The sequence below is a fragment of the Leucopleurus acutus genome (assembly GCF_964270905.1).
Source record: "Leucopleurus acutus genome assembly, chromosome: 12".
NCBI lineage: Eukaryota > Metazoa > Chordata > Mammalia > Artiodactyla > Delphinidae > Leucopleurus > Leucopleurus acutus.
Genome location: NC_139154.1, coordinates 46,882,655 through 46,906,851, shown reverse-complemented (window position 1 = coordinate 46,906,851; position 24,197 = coordinate 46,882,655). Strand labels below are relative to the sequence as shown.

At 42.4% G+C, this 24,197-nt stretch overlaps 1 protein-coding gene across 4 annotated transcripts in view; it reads left to right on the top strand.

Annotated features, from left to right (window-relative positions):
• Positions 1-24,197, top strand: part of DTNB (dystrobrevin beta) — a 245,511-nt gene that overhangs the window by 163,581 nt on the left and 57,733 nt on the right. For 3 of the 4 annotated variants that reach the window (XM_082852177.1, XM_082852174.1, XM_082852175.1), the window contains exons 10-11: positions 7,227-7,304; positions 24,045-24,134. In XM_082852177.1, coding sequence (XP_082708303.1) covers positions 7,227-7,304; positions 24,045-24,134 — 168 coding nt within the window. The remainder of the gene's footprint in view (positions 1-7,226; positions 7,305-24,044; positions 24,135-24,197) is intronic. The other variant, XM_082852176.1, reaches the window with a different exon arrangement.

The following is a 24,197-nucleotide window of genomic DNA, read 5'->3' as shown; positions in this document are numbered from 1 at the left end:
TTGAGGTGCTCCTATGTTGGGTGCATAAACATTTATAATTGTTATATCTTCTTCTTGGATTGATCCTTCAATCATTATGTAGTATCCTTTGTCTCTTGTGATAGTCTTCATTTTAAAGTATTTTATCAGATACGAGTATTGCTACTCCAGCTTTCTTTTGATTTCCATTTGCATGGAATATCTTTTTCCATCCCTTTACCTTCAGTCTGTATATGTCGCAAGGTCTGAAGTGGGTCTCTTGTAGACAGCATATATATGGGTCTTGTTTTTGTATCCATTCAGCCAGTCTGTGTCTTTGGTTGGGGCATTTAATCCATTTACATTCAAGGTTAGTATTGATATGTATGTTCCTATTACCATTTTCTTAATTGTTTTGGGTTTGTTTTTGTGGGTCTTTTCTTCTCTTGTGTTTGCCACCTAGAGAAATTTCTTTAGCATTTGTTGTAAAGCTGGTTTGGTGGTGTTGAATTCTCTTAGCTTTTGTTTATCTGAAAAGCTTTTGATTTCTCCGTTGAATCTGAATGAGATCCTTGCTGGGTAGAGAAGTCTTGGTTGTAGGCTTTTCTCTTTCATCACTTTAAGTATATCCTGCCACTCCCTTCTGGCCTGCAGAGTTTCTGCTGAAAAATCAGCTGATAACCTTATGGGGATTCCTTTATATGTTATTTTTTGTTTTTCTCTTGCTGATTTTAATATTTTTTCTTTGAATTTAATTTTTGTTAGTTTGATTAATATGTGTCTTGGTGTGTTTTTCCTAGGGTTTATCCTGTATGGGACTCTCTGTGCTTCCTGGACTTGGGTGACTATTTCCTTTCCCATGTTAGGGAAGTTTTCCACCATAATCTCTTCAAATGTTTTCTCAGACCCTTTCCTTTTCTCTTCATCTTCTGGGACCCCTGTAATTCGAATGTTCATGCATTTAGTGTTGTCCCATAGGTCTCTAAGATTGTCTTCAGGGGCTTCCCTGGTGGCACAGTGGTTGGGAGTCCACCTGCCGATGCAGGGGACACGGGTTCGTGCCCCGGTCCGGGAGGATCCCACATGCCGTGGGGCGGCTGGGCCCGTGGGCCATGGCCGCTGGGCCTGTGCGTCCAGGGCCTGTGCTCCGCAATGGAAGAGGCCACAGTGGTGAGTGGCCCGCGTACTGCAAAAAAAAAAAAAAAAAAAAAAAGATTGTCTTCAATTCTTTTCATTCTTTTTTCTTTATTCTGCTCCTTGGCAGTTATTTCCACCATTTTTTCTTCCAGCTCACTTATTCGTTCTTCTGCCTCAGTTTTTCTGTTATTGATTCCTTCTGGTGTATTTTTCATTTCAGTTATTTTGTTGTTCATCTCTGTTTGTTTGTTCTTTAGTTCTTCTAGATCTTTGTTAAACATTTCTTGTATTTTCTCAATCCATGCCTCCATTGTATTTCCAAGATTCTGGATCATCTTTACTATCATTACTCTGAATTCTTTTTCAGGTGGATTGCCTATTTCCTCTTCATTTATTTGGTCTTGTTGGTTTTTACCCTGCTCCTTCATATGTGACATATTTTTTTGCCGTCTCTCTCTTTTTTTTTTTTTCTTTATGAGTGGGATTGTGTTCCTGTCTTACTGGCTGTTTGGCCTGAGGCTTCCAGCACTGGAGTTGTAGGCTGTTGGGTAGAGTTGGGTCTTAGTGCTGAAATGAGGACATCCATGAGACCTCACTCTGGTGAATATTACCTGCGGTCTGAGGTTCTCTGTTAGTCCACTGGTTCCGACACGGAGCTCCCACTGCAGGAGCTTTGGCCCGACCCCCGGCTCGTGAACCAAGATCCCGCAAGCCACATGGGGTGGCAAAAAAAGGAAAGAACAATAACAAAGTAAAAAACAAAATTAGACTAGGAAACTAACAGATATGTTAGTTTTAAAAATAAAAATATAGATGAATCAACAACCTAAAGGTACAACGGTACCATAATAGCAAAGAAGAGAACGAGGGAAAAGAGAAAACAAAAAACGGGGAAAAGGCCTTGGCTGTGGAGGGCAAGGCCTGAGGAAGGGCGAGGTTTGGGTGGTAGGCGGGGCCTATGCTTAGAACCTGCAGGGCTGGAAAAGGCCCTAGGGGCTATGGGGGGTGGGGCTTAGGCTCAAGGAACAGAAGGGGCCCAGGTGTGCCCCCCAACCCTGGTCTCAGAGGGCAGGGGACCTCACCTGGGAGCCCAGCAGGCTTCCTGGGCTTGAGTGGGTGGGGCAAACACCCTCCTCTCCTCTCCAGCTCTTCCTGTCCTGGAGGGCCCCTCCCACCTGCTTCTCCTGTTCTCCCCTTGGCCTTCTTCCTATGCCCCCAGGATCAATGCAGGGGGGGTGGGGGGACCTTGGAGAGCAGAGGACCATCCTGGGAGCTCAGCAGGCTCCCCGGGCCTAGGGGGTGGGGCAAACGCCCTCTACTCCTCTCCCCCTCCTCCCAGAGGACCCCTCTCTCCTGCCTCTCCTGATCTCCCCAGCCTCCCTCCTGTGCCCTCAGGACTCACGGGGCCTGGAGGGCGCTTTGGAGGGTAGGGGACCAGCCTGGGAGCTTAGCAGGCTCCCTGGGCCCGAGTGGGCGGAGCAGTCACCCTCTGCTCCTCTCCCACTCCTCTCGGAGGGCCGCTCCTGCCTGCCTCTTCTCATCTCCCCAGCCTCCCTCCTATGTCCCCAGGACCAATGTGACCGGGGGTGGGGGGGGGCCTTGGAGGGCAGGGGACTGGACTGGGAGCTCAGCAGGCCCCCCCAGGCCCAGTGGGCCGGGTGATTGCCCTCTGCTCTCCCGGAGGGCCCCTCCCGCCTGCCTCTTCTGATCTCCCTGGCCTCAGGGGCGCTGATCCTGTTTGACCACTACTTCTCCTCCCTACTCTGTTCCCCAAAGTCCTACCGGTTCACTTGGGGGTTCCTCCAGTCTCCTTGGGTGTCAGGTTTTCCACCAGCAGCCGGCAGGCGCCCTAGTTGTGGGGAGACTCTAACTCGGTGTCTTCCTACACTGCCATCTTGACTCTGCCCTTCTAATAGGAGTTTTGTCTTAACTAGTAATCAGAAGCTCTATACCTATTATCTAAGCCACCCTATGACTGGATATTTTCCCAAAATTATCCTGCTCCACCTAAAAAAAGTAAATTAAAATCCATCTTTATAATGATCAGAGTATTCAAATGAACAGCTACAATTTAAATGATGACACTCAAATATTTTCAAACTTGACATCTCACCTGGGTTCCATTCTCTTAATTCCAACTACTTGGAAGCAGGTAAGATATCATTTACCTGTGCTTACCAATGCCACTTCAGATTCAGCGACTTCACAACTGAAATCAGTTCACCCTTACCTTCCTACTCATTCTCTCTACTCCCACCAGTCCAACACCAAATCCTGTTTCCTACTCTTGTGTTCCCTAGTTTGGATATGTTATCACTATCTACCCAGTAGTCGAGGTAAAAATCTCAGTTATTCTTTATTCACTAACCGTGTGTACTTAATCTGTCACTACATCTTATCCATATTACCTGCACAGTGTTTTCCCTTTTGTCTGTTCCCCATCTTAACTACCACTGTCCACCCTCATAATCACTGATATGGACAATTGCCATAACCTCTTCATTGAAGTCCCAGCTTCCATTCCCTCCTCCTTCCAAACCTCTCCACATAAATGATTTTTAAATGGGGATGTCCATTAAAAAGAATCCTCTTGCCCCTAGAGATTCAGATTCACTAAATTGAGGGTAGAGCTTGGATCTCTCATTATATAAAAAACTTCCCAGATGATTCCAGTGCACACCTGGATTAAAACCAATACTTTACAAGCTTCTGGAGTTATCATTTCAAAAGCCTGCTATAGTCACATCGTCCTTTGGCTTAAAAAGTTCTAATGCTTCCCCCACTGCCTACAGTATAAAGTCCAAACTTTGCTTGTGATAGAACAGGTGTCATTCACATCCGGGCCCTCATCTCCCTTTCCGGATGCATTTTCAACTACTCCCCTCCCAAGGCCTTTGAGTCTAGCCAAATAAGTTACACCCAAATATGCCATGTACTTTTGGATTTTTGTGCCTTTTTCCATACCATTTCTTCTAAGTTGCCCTTAGCTTTTTTCTATATCTGGAAAACTCTCTCCTCAATGTCACTTACACCTGACTATACCCCTTTTTCTTCCAGGCAGGAGTAACAGCTCTTCATCTGTGACTCCACAACACTTTGTGTGTACTTGTGTTGCTGCTCTCATTGCTTTGGATTGTGATGGTTTGTTCACATACGTATAGTTAGGTTATTAAGATAAAGATAGTCCTACTTATCTTGTATGAGTAGGCACCCAGGAGGCATGCCTCTTTCCTTTTGATTAAGAATTAACAGATTCTCTTGGGAATTCCCTGGCGGTCCAGTGGTTAGGAATTCTCTTGGGAATTCCCTGGCGGTCCAGCGCTTTTCACTGTCAGTGGCTCAGGTTCAATCCCTGGTCAGGGAGCTAAGATCCCACAAGCCTCACGGCACCGCCAAAAATAGGAAAGAAAAAAAAATTAGCAAATTCTAAAAAAAAATTTAAAAAAAAGAACAAATTCTAAGTCTTCTTTTTATACCCACCTTTTCTAACTAGCAAATTACCTTCTGTCTAGATCATTCATCTGTTTCTATCTCCTCATCCAAAAAATTGGCCTGTCTTATTAACAAAAGGAACCTCTCAAATCTCTGTACCAAGTGATGGTTGGTGGTCACTTGGGTATCATGGGACTCATTAGTGTCTAAAAATACCTTGCTGAGATCTTCACCAATGGAAGATATAGAACATCTGGTAACATGTTCAAGATATTCAGCAGGTTTTGAATGTTAAAGATCAACAAAACTGATGTGGTGAGTTGTGTCAATTCTCCTGCTTCGTAAGTTTCTGTAACTGGTACCATTAATGTCTGCTTCACACCTAGAAGCATTCTTTTTTTTTCTTAAGCCAGAAGTCATTTTTGGTGTATTACATCTCCTAAGACCACATCTAAGCTGTTGGCTTTCACAGTGAATTGTGGGCCTAGTGGTAGATTCTGCAGGAAAGACCCGCTTTAAGTTTTCAGATGCCTCTTTCATCTTGGACTATAAACTCATACCTGTTTCCCTAACAAAACATTAGGAGTTCAGAAATGGTATGAAATTTGGGTGCAGTTATGATTAGTTTACAACTTACAATGTAATCATTACTGTCTGGTTTTGAGTATTAGAGAAGAGGCTTTGATATGTGTGCTGTAAGATGATAATTGATCATGATGTCTACCAAGAGATAGAGGTAATTATTAAAGACTTCTGTGGCATCAGACCAAACAAAATGCTACAAATCATGGGATTTTATCACATGGATCCACGCTTAGGGAATTAAAAAACTTTTTTTTCCCGATTGTCATTTTTCCTCGGAGAAAGTCAGAAAGGAAATTGAATGCAGTAGTATCTTCAATATTGAAATATACTGGGTAACTACATAAGTTCTGAAATCAACATGAATATGTCCTTATCTTGTTTTGGAAATGGGTTGCTAATAATAGTATATTAAAGAAGCAAAGGCCATTGTGTTTGCAGGACCAGAATGTTTCTGGTGCCTTCTGTATGAAAAGTTATGATGCTGCATTTGTTTCTTTCATAGGCATTGTCTCCTTGTTCCCTTTGGACAATGGATTTAAAGGAATCAGAGGCAAAAATATAAATTTGGGGCTAAAATGAAGCTAGTTTCTGTGTTCACTTCTGTTATTAATCAACCTAAAACAGTTGATTAATTGATTATATCTCAGCACAGCACTACCTTTAGGCTTGAAAGTTTGGAGGCAAAATTGGATAGCTGCCTGGAAAGTAGGTAATGAGATAAATAACATGGAATTTAATTCTAGCCTAGAAAGGCATATTTCAATTCTGAATGTCTTACTTTGTCACACAAAGGGAGGAATGTGTGACAGTAAGCATACTGCTGTGGCTTAAAAATCAAGAGACCTCAATCGATTCCCTGCAAATTACTTCCCATCTTTGATACTCTCCATTAAATGAGAAATCATTAAAAATATTTCCCTACCCAGAAGTGAAGTTGTTTTTTTTTAAAAAGGAAGGTAGAGATAGATGTAGAGGTCGATCCATCCATCCATCCCCCTTAAACTTTTCTCTAAGTACATTGGCTCTACCTGAAAATTTTCCCTTGAGCCTGTGTTTGAATGGACTATGAAACCTGCAAAAACAATAAAGGTTCTGGCCCCTTAATGTTCACCAGGACTTGCTGAGTATAACCTCTAAAAAACAATTTCATAGTTAACTCAGCTCTTAGCGATAAGGAGGAACCAGGAGGTAGTTCCCAAACACTTAAATATGAGAGAAGGACTTTTCTGTTTCACTTTTCTGCTCTTGATGGACAGATTTCTCTGAAAAGTACTTCTTTCAGTTTAGGAGAGGAAGTGAGAGATTTCCCAGGAGGAGTATTTAGCAATAGTCATGTGGTTCCAAGTGCAAGACAGAAGCCCTTTGTAACTGAACCTGGTGGGGAAGGAGAGGGGCTGAAGAAGGGCTGAAAGGCAGAATCGCAGATTCTTTTTGATAATTTTGGAGTTGTTCATTCAAGACTCTCACAAGAGGATGAAAGAGACCTTGAGTCCAGAAAACCAGCCGCTAAAGACAAGTTATCAAAAATGCTTACTTCAAATTTACATTTGGATTAGTTTATGAAAGAAAACCTTCTAATCAGAGTACAGGTATGAACTCATTGTTAAGATTCTAGTAAAGGATTAATAAAAGAACTTAGTATTTAACAATTTAATTGTTTCGGTAAAAAGTATACAAACTAAATCTTAGGGAAGACAGTGAGCTCTCACCAAATCTCAGGAAAAACATGCATGTTGCTGTTGTGACCTTTGTGACACACCACAGATGCCACACACCTAGCGATCCTGTACACAACTGAAATGCACAATGCAGATTCTTGTGTGCTAAAACTGTAAAACAAGAGCCACTGGAGCTATATCCCTGTAGCCGTGCGGGTACAGTTCGTTGCTCCTGTCCGGGTAGCACATGGCTCTGGGGTCCTTTGGCTTTGTGCGAGAGGACCTTCTTGTTGAGTTTACTTAGGCTGAAAGTATCAATTTCTACCCCCACTCCCTATGGGTCCCACTGTGCTTATCAGGAATGATAGTTGGTCCTTTGCCCTCATCACTTTTTCATTTGTTTCCCCTAGTCTCACTGGTAATTATTCATATAATGTCAACGTCTTTTCTTTTCAGTCCTCCTCGCCCTCTGACGAATGTGAATGACACCATGGTGAGCCACATGTCCTCTGGGGCGCCCACTCCCACCAAGAGGTACGTGATGCTTGCGCGGCAGTTACCACTCACCGTTGGGTACTGGCCTCTGGCCTGGGAAGCAGAGCATTCCACAGGGCAGAAAGGACTGGCTTTCCTCCCCTCCTTTGACTGTCTTTTTGTATTATTTTCGACTTTTTATCTTCCTTTTTTTCCCTACTAACTTATAAATATAGCAACTGAAGGAGGCTGCTTTGGAGTGGTGCCTGAGGTGGAAGCTCTCCATTTGTGACAAGCAGTGAACATAGTGTCAAAGCAGATTAGGCATGTTTGAGCTCTTTTTTTTAACATCAAACAATATTTTGATGAGCACGAATTTCAACAGTTTTGCATTAGAGTTCTTGAAGCGTCAAAGATCATTTCTGCTTCCTGATTGGACTCTGTAAATTGAGCTAATTCCTTACATTCTAAATCATTCCACATAGAATTCATAAGCATTTAAGCTGAAAAGCCTGAGTCCCTCTCAGTTACACAGGGAGTTTCCTTAGGGTCCTTCAAGGAGCTAGAACCGTCTCCTCTTTTCTTCTCTTCATTTAGTTTACTCTTCTCCAGAATTCTCTTAGGCAGGACTTAAAAGATCTGTATGAGATGGTTTACTTTCTGTCTGATTTAAGCTGTTCTGTCACCAGAGCAATGCAGAAAGTCCCTCAAGGCACAACCAGTAAAGAATTCTTTCTAACAGTCATCACTCAAAAGAAACAAAAAAACAAAACGAAAAAGAATGAAGGCATTCCAACCCACTCCCCAAGTCCTTCCTGAAGAAAAGCACTTTGTACTGCAAACCTGAAGAAAACCATACATACCCATTGCTTTGGATCAAGTTAGCTATAGAAATGTTATTTACTTAATAATACTTTGACTTAATATATATAATTATAATACTTAAGATCAACTATGTTTGTTCCATTGGGTAAAACTCCTAGGGCAATATTTCCCAAACTTGAGTGATGAGAAGAATCACCCGGGTCACTTGCTAAACATACACATGTCTGAGATCACATCAGACCCAGTGGATCCTGAGATCCTGGGAAGCTACACGTTTAACAAGTATTCCAGGTGATTCTTATCATCAAGCAAATTTGGGCAATAGCCTTAGAAGTGAAGGAGTAAACTACAAGAATCCTCCACCCTGGAATAGAGGATTTAGGGACTTAACAAATGAGAGTGACTTGATAATACAGTGTTATCCACATGGAGACTCGAGACCCTGACCAGGTGAGAGTACTTGTCCGCAGCCTTGTTGGGAGTACTTGTTGGGACACTACTAGCAGGACAGTAGCTGTGCCTCTTCTTTTGGGCAGAATTGAGTGGTATGAGCACCGTCTGTACTGAGCACAGACTTCTGAGCCAGACTGCATTTGAATCCTGGCTATCACCTGACCTTGAACAAGATTCTTATCTTTGTTGGTTTATCTGTAGAATGAGGAGAATAATAGTATCTATGTTGTGGGGTTTATGTGAGAATGTAACATACTGTTGTCATTATTTAGGAAGTAAACGGTAATGAGAGAACAGGTGGGGAAGAGAGAATAATTTATGGCTAATGCCCTCTCAAGGAAGAACAGAGGCTTATGAAAGAGTACAGAGCAATTAAACCTCTCCCACCTGCCTAGATTTTACAACCACCCTTGCTGGCCTTAACTTTTTATGTTGAACACCCATAGCATTCAGACCCAGACCTAGAATCTAAATATCAGCTCAGGAATGTTTCTGTTTCAAAACTAGGAAGACAAGGTAGATTATTGAAAGAAGTCAGCTTGTAGGTTTTATGTTAGTTTTAGCAATGCCATGTATTAGGGTTTCACTTCACCTGAGTTCTCTTCATTTACTCCTTTTGTCACTGAGTCACCCGAGTCCCTGAGGGCCCTAAGTGCATGGTGATCAAGGGCACCATGCATTCAGTGACCACAGCTGGATGTAGCTCCTAGAGGCTGTTGGAGGGAGTGCATATTTCTGGATGATGTTTTACTGCTTGAGGAGACTGAAAGAAGGGACTTGGGAGCAGTAGTCATCACAGCTCCTCTCTAGGAGGACTGCTAACCTTTAGGCTTGATGTTGCTGTATGAAGCCCCAGCTCAGTAGCCAGTGGCCAGCTGTAATGGTCAGTCACAAAATATCTACCATTTCTGAAAGTTGTTTCAGATAATATAGTATAGCCTGGGTTAAGATTTAATTTTAAAGTCAGCATTTCAGCTAGCATCTCTTTCTAGGTAGGCTCAGTCAATGCTAGAGGTGGTTGTCACAGACTCTCCATGGGCTGACCAGCGGACCAAGCGTAGCCAAAGCCCTTAGGAGACCGAAACAAAGGCGGAGCTCTGTAACTTAGCAAGAAGAGGAGTTGCTGGAGGAGAGGCTACATGGTGACGTGATGCCCCTGTCCTAACAATACTGTCCTTAGAATTTTTGGAGATTTCATTTACTTTCAGGATGAGATTATGATAGAACATATGGACATGAATTGCATAATTCATAGACTTGGCTCTTCATAGCCCCAGTTTCTAAATGGTATAAATTTCAGGTAGTATCCTATTTACTTCCTCGAGGACTCATCAGTTTTTATTTTCTCCTCTGAATGTCGTCAGACCTTTGTCTCCAGAGTCTGATGAAAGCCAGGAACCCAGCACGTCATCCCAGTCATAGATCCTTCCTCTGCTGGGGCAGAGAATTCTCAAGGGGCACAAAGCTACTCTCCAGAAATAAGAGGTTTTCTTTAGAACTCAGCATAAGACATAAATCACTGAATCAGACAAGAACATGCACAGTAATAAAAATGCAGGAAAAAGTAAAGAGCTCCAGGTTCTAACTTTTCGATAAGCTGTGCATTTAAAACTAGTGATAACCCAGGACTTCCCTGGTGGCACAGTGGATAAGACTCCATGCTCCCAATGCAGGGGGCCCAGGTTCAATCCCTGGTCAGGGAACTAGATCCCACATGCATGCCACAACTAAGAGTTCACATGCTATAACTAAGGAGCCCATGTGCCACAACTAAGGAACCAGTGAGCTGTAACAAAGGAGCCCACCTGCCACAACTAAGAGCTGGCAAGCCGCAGCTAAGGAGCCCTGGAACCGCAACTAAGGGAGCCCACCTGCCGCAACTAAGGAGCCCATGTGCTGCAGCTAAGGAGCCAGCAAGCTGCAACTAAGGAACCCTGGAGCCGCAACTAAGGAAGCCCACCTGCTGCAACTAAGGAGCCCACGTGCCACAGCTAAGGAGCCAGCAAGCTGCAACTAAGGAGCCCACCTGCCGCAACTAAGATCTGGTGCAATCAAATAAATAAATAAATAAATATTTTTTTAAAAAATAGTGATAACCCCATTGGTGAAAAACAATACTTGATTAGTCCAAATAAAAGATAATCTCAAATGTAATGGTTACTTTGTACAGAAGAAAACCTTATAAATGGCAAAGATGCTGGCAATCATGTGAGAAACTGTAAATTATGTTCCTGAAAGGTTCCACTCTAGGGATTTGCCCCCTGTAATATTTTTATTGACATTTCTACAGTAGAAAAGAAATTTCATCTTTGTCTTAGACTGAGTAGTTTCTGGAAATTTGCTTTCTGTTAAAGAATCAGAACAGTACACATAAAAACAAACAAACTTTCAACACTTTAAAACAGAGACTTAAAATGCCCCTCCACTATCCGACTTCCTCCAAGGCTTGCTTCTGTCCCTCTTCTTCCCCAGGGTTCAGAGTGTGATTATGTTATTATTCTCTGTACTATTGTACTATTTAAGTCGTACCTTATATTCAGACCAATATGAAAAATGATGCTAATGTTTTTAATGTCTTCTAAAGCTTTGGCTTTAATTATTTATACAGATATAAATGTTTACAATTCTGTGGGCATTTCATATAAGGTTGGCAGCAACAAAAACCTCCAGTATGAAACTTTTGGCTTGGTACATTTGATTGGTATAGTAGTTTTAACTCTTTTAACTTCAGGTATTAAAATCTAACTTTTAAAAGTACAAACCCAGTTAAGCACAATGAAAAAGTTCCAAAGATCTGGTGTACAACCTTGTGCTTATACTTAAAAATACTCTAACATACACTTAAAAATTTGTTAAGAGAGTAGATTGTGTGTGTTCTTACCACAATAAAAAAAAAAGAAAAGAAAAGAAAAGGCACAAACCCACAAGACAAAGGCAAAAGCAGAAGGGAAGGGCAGAAGTGTCCATAGATCACAAAGCAACTGAACTGCCACCAGGATGTCCACCTGTGGCTTCTCCATCTCTCGGCTTCTCTCAGTGTGCTGTCTTCATTCCCTTCTCCTACAGAACAGCCACCTCTCAAGATGCCAATGGCTTCACTCACATCTACAGCCTTGTCACTCAAGAGGTTGTGCTTTTCCTCCCTAGGATTAGAAAACTCCAAGAAAGAATTCTTATTGTCCTGGATGGCATTACTGCCCATCCTTGTGTATGTGTGATAAGCCACACTCATTAGACCTGTATCATCAGAATAGAGGGAGGAGCATCTCCCCAAAAGAAGGTTCTACCGTCAAGAACAGGAGAGATCCTGGGAAAGAAAAATAACAGAATTTGTTGGCAGAGCACTGCTTTGCTACCAAGCACACAGATGTGTGCACAAGTGTGTACATGCACACACACATACCCCTTCCCATGCACGTTTCCACTGCCAGAGCTTTCCTCCTCGGACAATGCAGCGGTACGACTGCAGATGTATACTTGCGTTTCCCAGGAGTCTTATCCACCTCCTGCAGACAGCACTGGGTCCCCGATATCTAGGTCATGTCCATTTGTCGGGATCAGGTCTAGGTGCATCTTTTGTGATTCATTAACCCGTTCTACCATGGACCAAATCATAAGTTTTAAGAACTCACACATCTCTACAACTCACAGCTCTACAAAAGTAGAAATCTGAAAATAGGATAATTGCATTTTAGAGAAGGGAGGAAAAGAAAGTAACAGAAAACATGGCATATTAAGCCACATTTGCCTGTTTCCTCCTAAAACACCATGAAAGTGACAGTCGAGACATTTTCTTTAGTAGAAACCAACTACAGAGAAAAATGGACAAGGAGACAATAGCAACATTTTGGAAGCAGCAAAGCAGATGGATGAGTGGTAACTGATTTTCCAGACTGGAGAGAATTAAAACCTAAGCCAACAGAGAAACCCAGAGGAAAGCCCACCCGGGAATTAGAAGGCTCTGAGGGAGGGATACAGAACAACAGCTGATAGTCTGTTTAAGAAGCACTTACAGTCTCAGTCTCAGATTGCATACATAACTGGGCCTCTACCGCTACCCAACCTGCCAGAGTTGAGATTTACGTTTGTGGTTTCTGGAATAATACAACCCCCATAAAAACCCTAGTTGTCTTAATTATCTCACCTTGGTGGGCTGAGGCAACTGGCTTCCAGACAACGCATCTCGTTTCCTTGCAATATCATATTAAAGACTTCAAGAAATCACTACTGCATCCTGTTATTCCTCTCAAAGTGCCTGGGACTCCAGCCAGAAGGGGCACAAGGTCTAAGTCCCAGGATCCCAGAGATTACAATTTAACCAGTGGCTTTGCTCTGTAGCCGTATAGCAAAGATTGATGTTATTCCCTCCCTGGGATGGAGAGTTTTGCTACCATCGACACCTCAACTTGACTTAGCTAGTTCCAATCAGTGTTATACCCCACTCCTAGTATTAGTTTCTATTTTGGTCAGAACTCTTGGCTGTTAAGTAACAGCAGCTCAGTGTGAATTGGCTTAGGGAAAACGAGAAGATTTTTTGTTTTTGTAACCAGACTGTGGGCAAAGCAGGGGATATGCGGCTGGGCCTCCCGGATGACAGAGCAAGGGGAACTCTAACTCATGTAGGTGTTTCCCCCCAACCCACCCCCTGCCCATGCTCCTTGCTCCTCTCTACTTCACATCTGCTCCTTCTTCCCTAAGGTAACTACCTTTTCACGCAGCAGGGAACAAAGCCAAGAGACCCATGTGTTCACGTTTTGTAACCTCATTACCCTATGTGGATCCAATTTGAAAACTTTCAGTGAAAGTTCCTTTTGATCCGTCTTGGATCATGTTACCCACCCTGGGGTTTTCTGTTTAGTGGTCCTGCCTAGAATAACATGGTTGAATGGGTGGGGGTCAGTTCACAAAATAGCGGGGGGGGTCTGCTGCCCCCAGAGAAGGTAGAGTTGCTGAGGAGACATGTAGGTATAAGCTTCTTTTTCAGGTGGTTTCTGACAAAAAATTGCATGTGTAAGTGTATGACATCACACTTCCATTTGCATAGATTTGTTTCAGGAGCCCTTTCTTCCTCTACCACCTCATTTTTGTTTTTCTCAAGGGTTAAATAATTCTTTCTATTCTGTTCAGTTTATGAAGGTGATTGTGTTGGGACATAACACCATCTTTGGGTGGTAACAGGTGAATATGAGAGCCACAGACCCTGAGTAAGCCACCAATTGTGAGGAATCTTAAGTAAAGGCAAGATTTTATTAGAGCTTTTTTACTTTAATACATACTTCACAAGAAGGAAAAGCAGTTTTTAAAGACCAGAAGATGCTACAATGTAAGTACTATTTCTGAGCTGTAGAAACATGACCAAGTTAAGAGGTGGGTTGTTAAAATGGCTTTTTGCCTGGGTGCCAAGGTAAAAAGTTTATCTTGTTATCTGCAGAAAACAGTGGAGTGACAGAAGCCACAGCACGCTGCTTTTTCAGACAAAGCAGCAGAGGTGTGGGGAAACTGAGAAAAGAGGCAAATCGGTCAAGGCAGAAACTATTCATATGTGGACTCAGGCCACTGATTGTCTTTCTTTCTGTGAAATGAGAAGAATAGAGTTTGGTTGAAAAGCAAGAACTAATGAGGTTTTCAGCGTGGCCATGAAACAACTACCTTGTGTGAATTCTTCGTGAGAACCTCTCCAAGGCAACTCAGGAATTATTTTTTTCCTCCAATCTTTTTTTTTTTTTTGGAAAGACAGAAAAGCAGAGTAATTGAAAATTAACACATAATCTTATGGAACTGCAGGGTCTCAGTGTTGGCAGATTTCCAAAGTTTGTCTGATGGCCTGGGCAGCCTGCCAATTTTCAGCTGCTTCTGGGCTGGGATTAAATTCCATTTCCATTCAAGCATTTAAGGTAAACCCTTCAGCAGTTCCAACTCAGGTCAGTACGGACTAAAAGCTTATTTCCAATTCCATACTTCAAAACCTTAATTTGAATAGTTTCCTCCTCTCTTTGGACTGAGGCTTGAGGTCCTAAATGTGAGCAAGAATCATGTCTATCATGGACTGTCAGCAGAGCAGAGGGGGAGAAAGGACAGGCTTGCAGAGAGATGGTGAGTGGAGTGTTGTCATGCTTGGATTGAGATGCGTGAGGGATCCTGGGGGTGAAGACAGGCTCTGTAGATTTTGGATGCTGGGGTGCTCCTTCTGGCTTGAGTTAGGTACCTTTGGTTAAAACACAGGAGGAAGATTTGGGGAGGAAGATAGCAGAGTTATGTTGAGTTAGAGGTGCCTGTGGGACACCAGGGAACCAGACCACAGCATGAGTTCTTGTCATCCAGATACTTCCTTCCAGCTACCTTGGTTTCATGCTAGCAAAGGGCAGACCAGTCCTGAGATCCAACAAATGACCAGTAGAATTTACACACACAAACACAGCCTGCCTCCCTCTCTCTCTCTCTCTCTCTCTCTCTCTCTCTCTCTCTCCCCCCCCTCTCCCTCTCCCCCTCTCCCCCTCTCCCCCTCCCTCCCTCTCCCCCTCTCCCCTCTCCCCCTCTCCCTCCCTCCCTCCCTCTCCCCCTCTCCCCCTCTCCCCCTCTCCCCCTCTCCCCCTCTCCCCCTCTCCCGCTCTCCCCCTCCCCCCTCCCCCCTCCCTCCCTCTCTCTCTCTCTCTCTCTCTCTCTCTCTCTCCCCCCCCCAGCTGACTTGGTGCAGGGCGCTGCTTTCTAATGATGGGATGCCCCATGAACTTGCGCACATGATGGAAATTCCTATAGCAATGCTCAGATTCCTGTGCTGATCTGGCTGAGACGTACATGTTTTTTTTATTCCTGTTAACATCAAACTATTAAAATATTTCAACTTCTTTTAATAAGCAGACATTTAAAACAATCAGTGCTGTAGTAAAAGGTCTTACCTTTTCCTGGATCTTACTAGGAAACCTCCAGTGTACTCCCCACCAATCCAGTCTTGTCTTTGCAACCAAAGGGATTTTTCTGAAATGCAGGTCTGAGTATGTGTATATACTCAGATAGGTCTGAGTATCTCTCCTGGAGAAAAATCTCCAGTGGCTCTTCCTTTCTGCAGTGCTGTCCAAGAGCATGGATATGTTTTGTGCTAACTGGTATGGTAGCCATTAGCCATATGTGGGTATTGAACACTTGAAATGTGACTGGGGCAACACAGTGAATTTTTAGTTTTAATTTGAATTAATTTGAATTTAAACAGCCACATGTGGCTAGTGGCAGTGCAGTTCTGCAGGATAAAGCCCACATTCTTCATTTCTGAGCTGCCCCTTGCTAGCCTCTCCAGCCGTACCTATTCCACTCTTTCTACTTGGCGTCTACACTCAGAATTACTTAATCACTCACAGTTCCCCAAGCGGGTTTCTGCATATGCTGCTTCCGCCTTGGTGCTTCCCATCCTCTTTCCTGTTACTCCCCTCTCCTTGTCATCTAATTCTGCCTTCTTAACTTAGCTTCAACCCCTCCAGGAAGCCTTCCCTAAATCCTAAAACTAGATTAAGTGTTCATCTTCTGTGATCTGTAACACCTTGTACATATCCCACTGTTGTAATTACCTGTTTGTTCCACGCCTTTCTAGACTCTTAGCTCCCTGAGGGCAAGGACTCACCAGGCTTTATCCAGAAAGCTATTCCTTTGCTCCAGATCTTGCTGCTTGCCTCTTATTAGCACTTCTTCTACTAGGAAAGGGATTTTCTTCTTCAGTTATTTCAAGCACGTAGCATCTTATAATATTGCCTGCTTGTTTCATTGAGGGCTGAGAAATAAAGGACATGAGTTATCCTGGAGTATCAGGTTCTAATGCAGTAGCACCTGGCTCACTCCAGCTGTCCCCTCTTGGTTAGCTGTAACTTCCCTCTTTAACACTGAGAAGGCTGACTCCATCAGTCACCATCTGCTTACTTATTCGGTCAGTTCTAGTAGCGTGTGTGGCAGTTTCAGAATCGTTGATTTATTTTTTACGCAGATTATTGGGGTATTAGTCATATATTATACAGCTCATCCATTTAAAGTGTACCATTTAGTGGTTTTTAGTGTATCCACAGGGTTGTGCAGCCATTACCACAACCGATTTTAGAACATCTTCATCACCCCTCCGAATTGATTTGTTGCTAAGAAATCTCCACAGTTTGGAGGCTCAGCTGTAGAGGACAAGAGTGGAAGAAGAGAGACCAGTTAAGAGGCTCTTGGAGTAGACCAAGTGGCACTGGGTGAGAAATTCCAGATGAGAAATTATGGCAGCAGTGGAGGTGGTGAGAGTGGCCGGTTTGGGGATCTGTTTTGTTTATTTATTTACTTGTTTGTTTATTTATTTTTGACTGCGTTGGGTCTTCATTGTTGCGGGCAGGCTTTCTCTAATTGCGGCGAGCAGGGGCTACTATTCATTGCAGTACGTGGGCTTCTCATGGCGGTGGCTTGTTGCGGAGCACAGGCTCTAGGCACACGGGCTTCAGTGCTTGTGGCACGCAGGCTCTAGAGCACAGACTTAGTTGTTGTGGTGCACGGGCTTAGTTGCTCCGCAGCATGTGAGATCTTCCTGGACCAGGGCTTGAACCCGTGTCCCCTGCATTGGCAGGTGGATTCTCAACCACTGCGCCACCAGGGAAGTCCCTGGGGAGCTATTTTGAAAGTAGGGCCAGCAGGACTTGTTAAGAGATTAGATGTGGAGCATGAGGAAAAGAGAGAAATTAAGACGACGACTCAGCTTTTGGCTTGATGACTGGGTAAATGGGGATGCTTTTTATTTAAACTGGCCAGTCTGGGGGAGTGGCAGGTGAGGAACTAGGGTGAGGAGAATCAAGAGTTCTATTTTGAACATGTTGGGTTTGAGATGCCTGTTAGGCATGCAAGGGGAGATGTTGAACAGGCATCAAATACATGATTCTAGAGCTCCAGGGAGAGGTCAGGGCTGGAATATAAAGTTGTGAGGATTACAGCAATACCTTTTATGGAAGATTGTTCTGAGAACAAACAAAAGAAGACCTATAAAATTACCTGATGGGTCACAGGTACTTTGTTGGTAATGATGACTATGTTATCTTATTTAATCCTCCCAACACTCTCTAAAGTAAATTTCATGAGGCAGATTTTATATTATTATTATTTTACAGATGAGAGGACTAAGACATAGAGAGGTTAATGTTCAAACTCACACAGCTAATAAGTATCGGAGTTTGGATTAAACCCAAGACTGCCTGACTCCGAAGCCTGTGCTCTCAGTTGCTACGCTCTGCTGCCTCCTACTTAGTAAATAATTCCGCTACCAGGGCTGCACACTGCCTCTCGCATGCTTGTACTGCCTCTGACCTTGTCCCACCGCTGCTTACCCTTCATTCCGACCTCCCGCACCTCAGATCCCTTCCTCTTGCTGCCTGTCCCCACAGGTGTGCTCTTAACCTTGGCCAAATGCGCCCTCTCTTGCTACCACTGGAGATTATCACCTAGGCTCCAAAGCCCCCATCATCTTGGAGAGCAGTTCTCACGCTGCAGTGTGCACCTGGAGCACTGGCAGCTCATTTCAAATGCAGATTCCCAGGCCTCGTTCCCAGATAATTTGATTCAGTAAAAGCTTGAGAGTTCTGAAGGAAGAAGTCTGGGGAAACACACTTTTAGAAATGCTGCCTTTGGGACTTCCCTGGTGGCGCAGTGGTTGAGAATCCGCCTGCCAATGCAGGGGGCACGGGTTCAAGCCCTGGTCCGGGAAGATCCCACATACCATGGAGCAACTAAGCCCGTGCACCACGACTACTGAGCCTGCGCTCTAGAGCCCGTGAGCCACAACTCCTGAGCCTGCGAGCCACAACTACTGAAGCCCGCGCACCTAGAGCCCGTGCTCTGCAACAAGAGAAGCCACCGCAATGAGAAGCCCACACACAGCAACGAAGACCCAACACAGCCAACAATAAAATAATAATAAATAAATTTATTTTTTAAAAAAATGCTGCCTTTGACCCTACCAGTCCCATCAGGACCCTCTGGCCCCAACTGTGCTCATTTTTACCATTGGTTTAGAGTTGGGGGATGCCTTGTGAGGGAAAGAACGCTCTTTAGGGTACCCAGGGAGAAACGTGTTCATTTCATTGTCACTCCTCTTTCTAAGTCTGGTTCATTCTACTCATCCTTGCTTTTGCTGATCTCCCTAATTGGGTAAAATTCTACTATTATGTCTTCTCATAGGAGAACAGTGTCCTTCTCATTGTAACCCTCATTACATTTGCAGTTTTACTTATTTTTGTGATCATCTCTTTTCTGCTTGACTGTTAGCATCAAGAAAGCAGCAGCCATGTCTGGGTTTTGCTTGCTGCGGTGTCCTCATCTCCTGGCACAGTACTGATGCCTAGTAGGTACTCCAAACATTGACTCAAATGTCCAATTTCATCAGAAGTGCTATTCAAACTGTTGTATACTCAGGCGTGAAAATCACCTACTTTTATGGATTGAATTAATAGTTTAACAGCTTAGAAATAGAACAATTATTATTTTTATTATTTTATGGGGTTCCAAACTATTGACTCTGCTTTAGAAAAACAGATTTCTAAAGCAAAATCTATTTGTAAGTTGGGGGTTGTATATGTGTTGCATGTACACATTGCAACACATTTTATGCATATATGCATAATCAAAAAAAGAAAGAGTTTAAATTCAAAAAGTAAATCTGGGAAAACAGGTACAGTTTTGAATGTGAGTAGAATGATATAACATCCATGCCCCAAACAAAATTGTCAGAAAATTCAAGGACATGTAAATTCCTTATTTACCATAGGCAGCTATTGTTAATGCTTCTCATTTTGGCTTCCATCCCTAATTATCTGGCAAACAACAGTAGTTCTGAATAGCAGTCTTCATATAACACTAAAATGGAGTTTAATGGACTGTTGTCTCCATAGTAAATGTTTCCAGTTTCTCTTCTCCCATTTCCTTTGGAACACACCCTGGTCAGATTTTCACTGCCCATTACTCTACCAAAACCACTCCTGTCAAGGAGACCAGTGGCTTCCACATGCTAAATCCAGTGGTGAATTCTCAGGACTTATCTGGCTTGACCTGTCAGTGGCATTTGATGTAGATGATCACTCCCTTCTATGTGAAACACTTTCTGCACTTGCCTCCAGATACTGTGTTCTGGTTTTCCTCCTATTCCTTCTCGGCCTCCTTTGCTGGTTTTTCCATACCTCTTTGACCTGTAAATGTTAGCATACCAGAAGGGCCACTTCTCTTTTCTGTCTGTGTTCACTCACTGTAGGTGATCTCATCCATACTCATGGCTTTCAGTAACATCTGCATACAGGTAACTCCCAAACTTATTTTTCTGCCCCAGACTTTTCCCTGAGCTTTTCTCTTTTTCCCTTGCATATCTTCCTCCTAATCAGTATCTTCTTTGGATATTTAATACATATTTCATAATTAGCATGTTTTAAACTGAGTTCTGTATCTTCTGCCACCAAATGTACTTCTTCCATAATCTTCCCCATCCCAGTTAATGGCAATCCCATTCTCCTAGTTGCTTGGTCAGAACCCTTGATTCTTCCCCCATCTAAACTGTCAGATTATTAGATCAGATCTATCGAAAATCACTGTCAAAACCTATCCAAGATCTTTCTATTTATTATCACTTCTGCTGCTACTCCTATTTCCTAGCAGCTCTTGTCTTTCGTCTGGAATGTCCAGTAGCCTTCAAATTGCCTGTGTCTTCCCTTGCTCTCTGGTACTTCATCTTTCCTAGAGCAAACGATCCTATTAAAATATATCATACCTCACTTCTGCTCAAAACCTTCCAATAACTTCTAATACCACAGTAAAAGCTAAAGCCTTTGTAATGATGTGCAGGGTGATAGAGCCTACTTCTCAATCTATCTGCCATAAAGATGCAGTTTTGTTTTGTTTCAATTTCTAGTTTGAAGTGGATTGATACTTTACAAAAGTATGATAAAAATAAGTTACTACAGCGAGAACTTCCACCCTGATCATGGTGAACTAACTGGTAACAGAGTAGCTCTCCCGCTATAAACTACTAGAAAACTGGTCTGAATATAAGAAGCAACTGTTTTCAGGAATTAGTAAGTAGCATGGGACTGATTCCTGAGGGAAGGGAAACAAATGAGAGAGCCCTATGATTGCCCAGGTTTTCTGCTAGAACACATTTGCCAAACTATAGTGCGGAATACAAGCAGAGCAAGGCAGTTTTGCTGAGAGTAAGAAGGTAGAGATTGGAGTTTAGGGAGGCCGGAATTTGCTGAGCAAAACACCAGAGAGGAGGAATTGTGCAGAGAAAGAGCTCAGTAAATCTGAAGACAGATCTCTTGAGTCTTTAGCTGAAAACTAAGCTGTATTTGCGTAGAATGAGATTTCACAAGACCAGCAAAGAACAACTACCTGGGAAAGAACAACTCCTGGAGTTTTGAAAGTGCAACAACTACCTGAGCTCACATAGTTGTTTGAGTTCCAACCAACCAGAGTAGAGAGATATCATTGAACACTTGAGGCATTCAGTAAAGACCCCAGAAAGACCACATCTTAGGAGCAGGGTGAAATTGGCCCTAAATAAAGGTTACTTGAGTTCTGCGCTAATGAAGCTTAAACACAGGCCTCACAAGGATCAAGCTGTTCACAAGGAAATTAAATTACTGCCGGATTCTTTCAAGGAAGACAACAAAATCCAGACGTTCAGCAACATAATACTCAGGATTTGCACCATCCAGTGAAAAATTAGAAGACATAAGAAGAAGCAGGAAAGTATGACCGTAACCAGGAGAGAATTAGTCAATATAAACAGAGCCAGAAATAACAGACGTGATACAACTGGCAGACATGGACTTTAAAGCAGCCATGATAAGTATCAAAAATATAAAAGAAAATATCAACATAATGTGGAGAAAATGTGAGAAATAAAAAAGAACCAAGTTTAAATGTTACTGGAACTTTCTGCACATATAGTCTACTTCCATCAAAACTTTTAAAATAAAAAGAGAACTTATAGAGTTGAAAAGGATTATACCTGAAATGAAAAATTCAATGGATAGACTTAACAGTAGATTAGAAATTGCAGAATAAAAGTTCACTGAACTTAAAGACATAGCAATACAAACTATCCAAAATGAAGCACAGAGAGAAAAATGGCTGAAAAACGAACAGAGCCTCAGTGACCTTTGGGACAATGTCAAACAGTCTAACGGAGGGGGAAGAGAAGAATTATTCAAGGAAATAATTTTTTCCAAATTTCCAAATAAATTTTTACATCTTTGATGAAAACTATAAACCCACAGATACAAGATGCTCAACAAACTATAAGTACGCAGGATAAACACAGAGAAAAACACACCAAGACACATCACAATCAAATCGCAAAAAAAAATCACAATGATAAAGAGAAAATACTAAAAGCCGCTAGAGAAAAAAAGACATGTTACATACAGGGGAACAAGGATGAAGTTTTCCAATGAGTTCTCAATAAAAATAATGCAAGCTAGAAAATGGAATGGCATCTGAAAGTGGTGAGAGAACTTAGTTTTATTCTCTCTAAAATATAAAAATTTCCTAGCTTTATCCACTGAAAAGACCTAGAAGCAGTGACACCCCAAGAACCATAAGCACTCTAGTACCCTGCCTGTGGCCTCTGAGCGCTCTTTCTCAGTAAAGGGAACGTGGGATCCTGGGAAGAATGGTTGATTCCAAGTGTGGAGCAGCATATACAAGATGAGATTGGGGCATCTTATTGTACAAACAAGGAAGCTAATAAGCTTTAATGGATATGTCAGAAGAACACCAGAGCCTGCTTCCAGGGGTTCCCACTGGCCACAGTTAGGACAGTTGAACACCAAAAAGATGATTGCAATGGATTGAAGCACATCAGATACATAAAAATCTATGAGTTCATAATTATACAAAAAGAAAAAAAACCTCCTAAGGCACTAACTTGTTTTTCTGTTGTTGTTGTTAAATAATAAGAAATGTCAACCATTTGGTTTTACCTTTCCTGAATGAGAGTATTTCACAATAAACAATAGAAGAAATTAATAAATGAGCAACAGATGATAAAATCGGAAAGTCAGCATTTTGCAACCCCTCATGAAATAATGTATTTAGGCAAGAACTGTTAGTAAATGCTAAAATTATTAGGCGAAAAGTTGATGGAGGATTTTGTAATGGAGAGATGTGAATCTCCCCGTTACAAATGGAGAGCATCTGAATCCACTGATCAGTATTTACATTCCATTCCGTTATGTGCCTCCTGTTTGATTTATAAGTACATCATATTACATATGATGGATTCTAGCCCCTTCTCAATAACAAAACAAAAGCAAAAACTTTAGTCAACATCTAGATCTGACCCCACAGGGACTAGAGAAACAAATTAAATGGCGCCTCCAAAATGTAGGCTATGCTACAAGGTAACCTGTTTTATTCACAAGTAGATGACATGGAAGAAACAGGGAAAAGGAAGAACTGTTATAGATTAAAAACAGAAACATATAATCAAACACAGACATAAAAGAAACATATCAACCGAGCGCAAAGTGCAGACCTTGTTTGGATCTTGACTTTAACTGTAAAAGGGTATTTTTTTTAAGATTTGCGGACATTTTCAGATGGACTAAGATATTAAAGAATTTTTGTGATTTTTTTTTTTTTTAGGTGTGATAATGGTGTTCAGGTTGTATAAATTCCTTCTGTATCTGATAGATGTACAGGCTCAAGTATTCCCAGGTGAAATAATAAATTGGGATTACTCTAGCCACCTCCTCCTGCACAAAACGTTGGGAGAAGGAAGAATAAATTAAACAAGTTGACAACGTTCATTTTTGTTGAACTTTGCTGATGGGTACATGAAGGGTAGTCGTTAGATTACTCTTTATATTTTTGCACATATTTTAATACTTCTAGAGTAGAAAGTTAAAAAAAAAAAAGATCATGTGCTTAAGGACCTTCCATATATCTATAAGAGAGAGCCTCACTCAGATTCTATGCAACATTGTCTTACAATTAAATACGATCCTAACAAGTTTGGTTTAAGTACCAGTTTTATGGGAGAAAATAGAATGATGCTAAAGGCAGTGTCCTTATAGAAATAAAAAGGCTTAACTGGTATTATGAGGTAACACTGAAAACTCTTACATGTCGACAAAAGCTATGGAAGCATTAAGGGGCCACTTAGTGATTAAATGGAACCACTCTCCCTCAGTTTTCCTGCCAGAAGGCATTTCCTAAAAAGTGCATCCATCGCAGAGCCCACAACTGGTGGGCCAGGGGCTTTGGTGGCTCCTCCCTGGTTTCTCCCTCTCAAGGGCTGTAGTGTCAGTCCGCCAAAGCTCTCTTCTAAGGGATTGGTTTTGTTTAAAGGATTTGTGTGATGTATTCCCTGTGGTCTAGCACCACATTCCATTATGCATTGTGGTTTTTTATTGTTTTCCTTATCTTGATTTTTCTTTTCTGTTTTTCTTTGACGTTTGCCCATTTTAATCCATGTTCATTTCTTGCTTGTGTCTGTGTCACGCTTGCTGTCTTTGCCTCCGTTGTTCCTAGGTTACAGTATAGCCAGGATATACCCAGTCACCTGGCCGATGAGCATGCGCTGATAGCCTCCTTTGTGGCCCGTCTGCAGCACTGTGCACGGTCAGTGGTAGAGCAGCAGCAGGCGGGTGGCCAAGGGCTGATCAAAGGGAGGGAGAGCTCTGT